Source organism: Mesitornis unicolor, unplaced genomic scaffold (assembly GCF_000695765.1).
Source record: "Mesitornis unicolor isolate BGI_N332 unplaced genomic scaffold, ASM69576v1 scaffold44507, whole genome shotgun sequence".
Classification (NCBI taxonomy): domain Eukaryota; kingdom Metazoa; phylum Chordata; class Aves; order Mesitornithiformes; family Mesitornithidae; genus Mesitornis; species Mesitornis unicolor.
The window spans coordinates 1-9,773 of record NW_010199226.1 but is presented as its reverse complement, the minus strand read 5'-3'; the positions used below and the strand labels follow the sequence as shown (position 1 = coordinate 9,773).

The window sequence follows — 9,773 nt, the reverse complement described above, 5'->3', positions numbered from 1 at the left end:
AAAGAGTAACAAATTACTGAATGGTCACTGAAAAATGCAAACTGTCAGGGGAACAAAAAAATCTTATCCACAGATTTCCTCACAGTCCCTCATGCAGTGACACCAATGCACTGGGGAAAACTTATCCTTCTCTTTTACCTTGGGATGCAGCTGTCCATGCCAATGACTTACTGGGGACAGACACTGCAGCGGTCTCAGAAAGTTGTAAATTTAAAAGAAGTGCAATATCAAAGCATTCCAGGAGGAACTTTTAAAATTAAATTCCTGACATAATTCTGAATTTCATTATCTTGATGGATTTGAGTTGTACATGTAGCGTTTTCTTCACTTGGCAAGTGCCTTTTCTTCTTTGGCTACAAACCTACAGCAGAAACTGTAGAACTGGTATGCAAAGGCCTTGTATTAAAACCAGAGTAGTTGGTGATGAGATGTGGAGAAAGACAAAATGGTCAAATGGGACTAAGACCACAGTTACAAGATGCCTGAGTGCAGTGTGAATCCTGAGAGAATGAAAAGATGCCAAGGGGAGGAAAGAGACCATATCTGTCTCTTGGGTTTTCTTCACATCTATTGAAAAGCTGAGAATTTTCCTTGCCAGCAAAGTCCCTGTTACTAAATTGTATTTATCTTCCCCATTATTTTTCCATTATTCCACCCCTTAGATAAGAAGCAAATGACTCTATCACTTGTCACAGGGCGAGGCAGAAGCACATAAACATGTTTATGTGTCTTGGAAAAGATTCCCATGAGTTAGCTGAAATATTACTTACCAAACAAGCTTTTAATTTCAGATTCAGGAACATAAAATGGTGGGCCTGGAGAGAAAATGGGTGAAGCTCATCAGAGAGAAGACACGGGGAGGAGACAAACATTTACACTGCAGCAGGAGAGCCAGCCCCATCACTCACAGCACCTGGCCCTCAATCGGGCCCTGGTGTCATCAGGTCATCACCAACAGATTGCCCAGAGAGGTGGCGGAGGCCCTATCCCTGGAGATATTCAAGGTCAGCCTTGATGGGGCTCTGAGCAACCTGATCTGGTAACATTGTCCCTGCTCACTGCAGGGGGGTTGGACTGGATGATCTTTAAAGGTCCCTTCCAATCCAATATATGATTCTATGATCTGCAGGAACCAGAAAACACCCTGTCTGAGAACTTGGGGCAGTCTGGTGGGCCACCAGACAGCTTCAGGTGTTGCTGCTGCATCATCTCCAGGCTGAAGCCAGGGTAGCCACGTTGTCAGAAGTCATGAACGTGGCACGGATATAACCACTCTCAGAGCAGTGTGTGAATCCGGCCAACAATCCCATTATACTATAATGACATAATTAAAGCTAAAAGCTGAATACTGTGAGAGGAAGAGCAATGAATTAAACTATTGTTGTTTATGATAACAAGACCTATTATTTGAAGGATAATTATGCTGAAGAGCCCAAAAGCAGCAAGAAATCTCTTTCTTTTGAGAGTTAATAATTAACAAAAAAAAATTCTTTTAAAATACCCCAGACTTTGGCATGTAATAGAAGTTACAAAAGGAAAAAATACTTCATTGTTTTACAGAATTTAACCTCTTCCAAGCATATTCAGACCACTCTAGTGGCTGGAAGAGAGGCACGAGGTGGTGGGCAACGCACTGGATTGCAAGTATTGGGTAAACAGTGGGAAGTCAATGTTCTTGGGGGTGCTTCAAGGGCCCTAGGCCAGACAGGATGCACAGTGTTACTCCAAGCATTCACTCTTCCAGCTTCATCATCAGAGCCACACTTGCAGTTTCATTTAATTGTTAATATGCCATGTGTGTCCTCTACTTACCCTTAGCATGTTTGAATGCTAGAGAGCAAACAAATTTAGTCTCAAGCTTGGTCAGCATCTAAAATTTTTAACACATAGTTGTATTGGTGTGATCAGCTGATTAAGCTATGCTGATAAAAAATCTAGGGAATGTACTAATATATCTACTGCATCTATGTGCAATTTGTATTAAAACATGCAAAACCGAAACATGAACAGTGCAAAGTTCTCACCTTTGTGTTTGTTTGGATCATATGAAACCGTAATGAGGAGATAAGAAGAATTTTTCTCCATTAGGGTGATCATCAAACTGACATAGCTAAAAGGAGAAAGTTATCATTTAGTATTTTGGAACTGTACAAACATTCAAGCATAGCATTAAAAATATTAAACAAAAGAGGTAATATGTATTTCTATGCAGAGACAACTTGAACCAAACTGCACAGAAACTAAGCAAAGCTTAGTTTGAATTTCACCAGCATGAAATTCATGTTACACATGAAACACCTCAAATAAAGGTTACTGTTAACTCCTCTTAAATAATTTTTTTTTGCATATTCATCTCAAAGCTAACAAACATAACATAGTATTCACCTGCCACAGTCTAGAATACAGTACACAATACAGTACTGATCTTTTAAAATTATTGTGAATTCGAGATTATGCGTCTAATTAAAAAATCCTGGGGACTGGGTCAAACTACATGTGGGTTGGCTACGGGCAAGAACAAAAAATCGGAATAAAGGGAAGTGAGGGGGAAAAGAACAAAGAGAGGAGAAACAGATGGGGTGAAAAGGAAATAATAAAACTCAGATGAGACTTGCAGCTCTGCTTCTGCTGGGTTGCAACAAACCACATAGTTTCCCACCAAGAGGCAGGGCGGCTTCCTGAAGGAAGCTCACAAACCTAATGTAAAGCACTCTGTGACTGCAGCTGATGCTTGCGGTAGAGAAGAACTTGTGTAGGTTACTCCTTTAAACGAAGGAGGACTCATCAACAAGTGGCAGGAGGAAAAACATGTGTCATTGTGTACATTAGAGAAAAGACAATAAGAAAACAAATTTACCTACCGTTGTCTGTCGCACGGATTCACAGCTACTAGAGCTCCTCTGTCCCAAAACCCATCAAACTTGCCAACGATTGAGCTATAGGGAGATGAGAAAAGGCTTAAAAATACTAAAAAGAGCACCTTCAGCTTTATTCAGATATTTCCTTGAAGTCACCAAGATTCTCCAGCTAGCTGTGCAGATTCCCCACTACTTTTTTTGTTACAGTCCAGCATTTTCATGATCCAAAACAAAATTATTTGGGTCCCAAGAAACCCCCCTGGTACATGGCCCTGCTGCGATAGCAAAGAGGTGCTGGAATTGCTCACTATTTCCCCATCATTAGGGGGTAATGATTTCAAACACGTGTTAAGAAAGTTGCCTCATTGTTTTAGTATCATTGAACTCAGCACACCCAGCAATTTTAGTCACCTCTGTTCCCAGTTGCATGCCCAGTTTGTAATTTGTTTGATGTTAGAAAAGCTAAGTTACACTGCTGCTTGCCTCAGACTGCCACAAACAATATTTTTGCTCCTAGATATGCTGGCAGATGGCTTCAACGACCACCCAAAACCTGCAAATGGTCAAGACTAGTGCCTTTATTGATGGGTGGTAAGAACAGTCAGGCTGACACTAGAGATGAGGATATTGGAGGCAAGGAGGAAGAGCCTTGTTTTGGTAATTATTAAAACAGGAGTTTAAAGAGTAAGGTAGTAATAACATAAATTGCCCAATTTTAAAGAAAGTCTGAAATAAGGTTACTTAGAAAAATACGACATGGAATTGTGCAATACCTTTCTGCCTACTGGGAGGGCGTCAGAGTCCAATTGCATCACCCCTTTCTTCACTTCTGTACTGGTTTTGGCTGGGGTAGAGTTATATTTCTTCATAGTAGCTTGTATGGGACTATGCTTTGGATTTGTGCTGAAAACAGTGTTGATAACACACAGTAGTTTTAGTTATTGGTGAGCAGTGCTTACGCAGCATCGACACCTTTCCTGCTCCTCACACCATCCCACCAGTGAGCAGGCTCAGGGTGCACAAAAGGCTGAGAGGGGACGCAGTTGGGACAGCTGACCCCAAACAACCAAAGGGATATTTCAGACCATTATATGGTCTGAAGTACAAAACCGGGGGGAAGGTTGGCCAGGGGGATGCTGCTCAGGGACTGGCTGGGCATCGGGTGGTTGGTGGTGAGCGACTGTTTTCATTTGCATCACTTGTCTTTCTTGGGTTTTATTTTCCTCTCTCTTTGGTTGTTTGGGTTGGGTTTTTTTTAACAATTAAAAAAAATTCTTTTTAATTATTAACCTGTTTTAATCTCTACCCAGGAGTTTCTTCCTCACTTTTACCCTTCTGATTGTCCCAGCCACCCCACCAGGGGCATAGTGGGCAAGCAGCTGTGTGGTGCTTAGTTGCCAGCTGGGGTTAAACCACAACAACAACTTCTCCCCGCCCCCTGCTCATTTCATTACAATGGCATTGCTAAGTTTCTGGCATCCAACCTACCAGCTGATCCTGTATTTCCCACTCTGCTGTGATGAGACATGACAATACTTATGAGTCCTGACTTCTTTTAAGGTTTGCCAAGGCTAAAAATCTAATTTAAATAACCAGGCTCTTTAATGAAAGGAGATTTCTTAAACAGACAGTTAAACATGCAATGGGCAAGAGGGGTACAAAGCAAAGTCTAGTGGGGCAGGTGACAAATTTGGTGGCTGTTCTCTCTGCATAGCTAAGTCTGCTGTGGGACCTCAGGCAAGCTCGTGTAGTTTTTTGCACTTGGTTTTTCTTCCCAACTTTAACGTGGCCTAACTGGAATGGTGGTGGTGGTTCCATACAGGCATTTCATGCATTTTGATCTCCACTGATTTCATCAGGGCCTATGGATGCAGCAGGCAGCCTCATGCCATGGCCTTCCCCGTCTCCTGGTTGCCCAGATCTCAGGATCTGCTAAGCATCTGGGTGCTTCCTGCCTGTCTGCACATCCACTTTCCTTCCATGGAGAACCAAATGTGAAGTCAGGATGAAGCTAAGGTGTTAGGAAGTGCTCCTCTTGGATGTACCTTCCACTGTATCACCACCCGGTCTTTTAGCCCTACATTATCTCCTGCTATGTGCTCATATGGCAAGTAGAATAAGAGATCAGAGTCTAGGTACAAGTAATACAAATTAACATGTAAAGCAGAAATTCACCTATCTGCAGAAATCCCACTGGATTTAAGCAGTAAAGCTGTGAATTTCTCTCTCTGCCTATGTTTACTAGTTTCAGTTAATGCAATTTAATTTTTTTTTAAGTACTGCAGCCATAATTGTATCAGGAGGTACAATGGTTGTGTAATCTGTTTTACACATGTCCCAGAGTTCCCACAAAGAGCAGTAATTCCTGTTACTCTTTAACTAGTCTTTGAAATGTCTCATTCTGACAAAGGTCAGGAGCACATCTGAGTTCTTCTCTAATGAATGCTAGGCTAATGGAGCTCAAAAGGATTTGTTTGCAGGCCAGCCTCAGCAAGAGAGAAATAGGTTTAATTTCCATAATTACTGGGTAATTAATCAAATTGTCTGTACATAGGAACTAGAAGAGTGTGTGCATTTTTCTAGTCACAGGTATCTGCTATAAGGAATGCAGTTCATACTTCCACTATAACTGCACCCTGTACAGAACCATGCACTCAGAAAGTGTATCTGCCAATTTATTTTGTGGATGACAAACTACATACTGGACCCAGTAATATACACGGCAAATGTCATCAATTACCTATTTTTGGTTCATTTCATAGTATTACTCCATCATGTTATGACAGAACACATTTTGCCATGCTACTTGCTACAAACCTTAGAACTGAAATTTTTGAAAAATTGCTGACAAGAAGCTTAAGCAATCAATGGGCAACTTGACAGCTCACAGCAAGGATCTGTACTGATGCACACAGCAAGTAGCTACATTGCAGGGGCAAGGCTGAGAAGAAACCAAGCTGTATGTACAAAGTCACGTTCAGATACAGCCCATCTGTTCCAAGGCACTCACTCTGCAGGGCTACTTACATATACATCACTCAAACCAATTGGAGTCAGCTGCGGCAGCAGAAGTCTTAGCAATTTGCCTATTGCCTAAAAGACTTCAGACTTTAGTAATGAATATTCTTTTTTTTTCTAATTTATGCAGATAAAATTAAAAAATCACATAGTAAGCACCCTATTCTGGTGTTCTAAACTACCTATTGAACAGCCATGACACAAAACCTTGTCCCTGACAGCTGTTTGTAAGAAAAGCAAAAGACATACATTAGTAAGTCGATCCCTGTTAATCAAGACATTTGCAGAGTCAGTGCTTGACAGTATATTATATGGTCACATACACTGGAGTGATGTAATGTACTTCAAGCCCATCAGAAAAGTACATTAAGTAAAGCACAGGTCACATAATCAATGGGTAAAGCTTAACTATGTATATGTTAATCAAGAGTTAGGAGGAACAATATATTTAGTACTTAAAGGAAAAGCTGTCTAGAAGAAACCTGGTATATTCTCTCTACTTTTACTAAGCTACTCAAGAGTAAGGGATTGTGCTAGCATTTTGCTTTGCAGAATCCATCAACAGTATTAAACATAATTTGTCTTTACTGTAAAAGCAAACACAGTTTTCTATAATTTTCATAGGGTGTCTTAGAACAAGAAGCCCATTTAAAGATATTTAGCTGGCATCTTTATCTAATGGTCAAAAACAGAGTTAATTTTTGTTGGAGATTGGCTATTCACATTTCTCATACAAGTTAATAAGAGTTTTCCTGAGACGACCTGTTTCAAATCTTTATGGCTCATTCAAGTAAAATAATATGACGCTATTAATACACCTTTGATTACAGAAAATTGTCAAACACACCATGTATTCCTACCTGGACAAATCATAAATACTGCAGCAGTACAGAGAAATGTTCCCACAGGTGCTCTACAATAAAAAGCAAAGGAAAAAATACTTATCAGCAAACTATATTTAAATATACATTTATAAGTGTGTATTTATACCTTAAAATATACACATATACTATTTTAAAATATACAGTTAGGTTTAATGGGGCAAACAGTGAGAAACATTTTTAGTTTTTCTTTACTTAGGTGCCTCTCCTGATCCCCTCCAGAAAGTTTCTGATTTATCCAGGCATGCAACTGTCCAGTTTTAAAATACATTTATTTTACATTCAGGTGCTTCAATGTCCTAAGAAAAGAAGGCCAAAGTAACAAGGTCAAAAGAAGTACTTCTCAGTGCAGAATTACAACTAGAAGCTTCCTTTCAGACCTCTTCAGGAGAGGTGAATGATTACCAGTAAGACAGAGGCATAAAAGCAGAATGACTTGTTTGCTTGGTTATGCCTGCATTGTATAATTAACCACACCAGATCATTCGACAACGCAGGAAGCATACCTGCAACTTTTTTGCTCCTGAAATCCCTGGGACTGGCTCCTCACTATAAGGCAGACCATGCTCTGCAAAAAATTCCTTCAGCGCTTGCTCGCTGACTTCCACACCAACAACGTTGTGCCCCATGTCTGCCAGCCTGCACACAGCAAAGAGAGGTTTCAAACTTAGGTTAGGCCTACACGTTGGGCCATTACCAAATGTCTATCTCCTGTGTCGCATTTATTCATTAGAGAAATCCTGGTTTTAGGACACACTGCTATGTCTAATACTGACTTTCTGGAGCATTCTCATCTCCACAAACTGAGCTTAAAGTAGCACCACTTGGCATCCAGTTGAGGAGGATTTACAGGCTTTATTTAGATTCAATGGATTATCCATTGATTTCTGTGAACTCAATGAGAACAAAGGTGATTCCAGAGAGAAACTGTCCACTCTGGTTTACAGAAATACATTCTGCTCTGAACTGCAGTGGCAGAGGTACGCTGTCTACCCAGCTGCCTCTGCAACTCGGCAGTAGCAGGCAGCAGGGTGCAGTAACCTCTTTGCCACAGCAGCAACATGTGTCGGAGCCTGCAGCCAGCCTAGGAAGTAGTTACTGTGATAAAACCTGGTAACTGGGACTAGCTTGGTTCCTTGAGGATGCCGTTCAGTTGTGGTTTTGCATTTGTGTCCTCTCCCTCCAAGAAAAAACACTGACGTATACAGCCCCTAATTATAACTAGAACCCACTCCCAAAAAAGTAAAAGTAAAATAATAAATGTAAAAAAGAGGAAGTTATATTTAGCCCACATCATTTAAGTTCCCAGTGTGACACACCACATGGTCCCTTGAAAATGTGCTCTGGCACAAGCAACCTCATTGAAGGCAATTTAAGCTGGCATTGCCACCAAAAGCAGCAGTGCTAAGAGCATAGCTTGAGTCACTACATTCATCACAAATTCAGCATTACCCAAGCTGAACTTGGGACAAACCAGAGGACTTCTAGGTTGGTCCTTATCCACCCCATTTATGCTACTGTACAAAATGAACCAAACTTCCTCCTCCCTTCAGTCTCCAGTGACGCTGCTTTCCTACCAGCAGAGATGTGGCACATTTCCATTGGCCAGTATGAGGTTGGGAATTCCCCTTCTCCCTCCCTCGCTCCCCACATCAAATAAGATTTTTGCTCTTATAATCTGAGCTTTACCATTTCATCTCTACTGCTTTACCACAAAGTGGGAAAAATATCCTCAGTCCACTCCTGCCATTCAAAAGAACATCCAGGTACTTCTGGAGGAGCCTGCAGAAGAACAGACATGTTTTAGTTAACATGGAGAGTATTTGTGCTGGCACATTAAAAGCCAAGTGCTACACACCATGCTAGGAAGCACACAAACTCCACGATGGAACATAGGTTCTTAGTTTAACCTGCTACATACCATTAGAAATAAAAACATAAAATAAAAAATTCACCTTCCATTTACTTGGAAAGAAAGTAAATTTAATTTCTGTTAGAAATGAACACATTTCTGTTTGTTTCATTTTGTCTTTCAAGTTAACGGACCAACCAACTCACCTCTAAGAGGGCCACAACAGACAGCTTTAACAGAATGAGTTACACTTCTGTTTCAATCAAAACCACTCCTACATGTAAAATGTAAGTTGTTGAAAGACCATGTACACCAGGTTTGCTCTCTTAGGCCCTTGTCTTCCAGTGCACAATAATTGCTCCAATGGCCTGTTTATATTTAGGCCCCAGTTTCATAACTTATGAAGAGCAGCACAGAGCTTCTGCATCACAAAATTTAAGATTTTTAGCCAAGCTATCCAAGCTTTATAGTTTAAAATCTGATTCAAGAGTAAAAGTTCTAAGTTCATTTAAATAGTTTCTTTTTTTCAGCCCTTTTTTGGCAAATGTAGGTCACAAACATATTTATACTTATTTTATGTTCATGCTGTGTGAAGTAATTTTCCTTTTGTAACTGCTCCATTTTCTGTTAAGTGTTTTTTGACTGAGTCAAGTCATTCATCTCACAGCATTTCTTTAAACAGCCTAGGCAGAAGAGTAAAAGTCACGTACGGATGCCCTTGTTCCTTGTGAAACCCGATGTTACCCGTTTCCCATTTCTGCAGCCATTCCTCCTCAGTCACCACTCTGTCCTTCTGTGACCCAATATCAGAACTTTCCAGGACCCCAGATGCGTCTGCTGAGCGATCCATTGTCCCCAGGGTGTGCCAACAGCTGTGGAAAAAAAGAGAGAAAATTTTACCCCACCCAGTGAATAGTTTGGAACTGGTTCTTACTTCCTAGAAGAAAAAAAATAAAAATAAAATTTAATACAGTTTAAGAGATTATAATTTAGCGACTATTGCAATGTAACTGTATCGAACGTGTCGCAGCACACTCCTGCTATCGATGACTTCGGGTAGACTTTTCGGCGCTCAGTGAAACCCTACTGGAACGCCGGTGGCCTCCAGTTGCGCACACAGCTGGAAGCCACCCAGAGGCTGCCCGGCCCCATTGCCCCGTGGGG

At 40.9% G+C, this 9,773-nt stretch overlaps 1 protein-coding gene across 1 annotated transcript in view; it reads right to left on the bottom strand.

Annotated features, from left to right (window-relative positions):
* TPMT (thiopurine S-methyltransferase) overlaps positions 1–9,469 on the bottom strand; it is a 9,615-nt gene extending 146 nt beyond the window's left edge. Inside the window, exons 1-8 of the mRNA XM_010189383.1 lie at positions 9,320–9,469; positions 8,447–8,539; positions 7,264–7,396; positions 6,737–6,789; positions 2,862–2,936; positions 2,025–2,110; positions 767–815; positions 147–150 (exon numbers count right to left, since the gene is read on the bottom strand). Coding sequence (XP_010187685.1) covers positions 147–150; positions 767–815; positions 2,025–2,110; positions 2,862–2,936; positions 6,737–6,789; positions 7,264–7,396; positions 8,447–8,539; positions 9,320–9,459 — 633 coding nt within the window. The 5' untranslated portion in view covers positions 9,460–9,469. The remainder of the gene's footprint in view (positions 1–146; positions 151–766; positions 816–2,024; positions 2,111–2,861; positions 2,937–6,736; positions 6,790–7,263; positions 7,397–8,446; positions 8,540–9,319) is intronic.
* Positions 9,470–9,773: the final 304 nt, after the last annotated feature.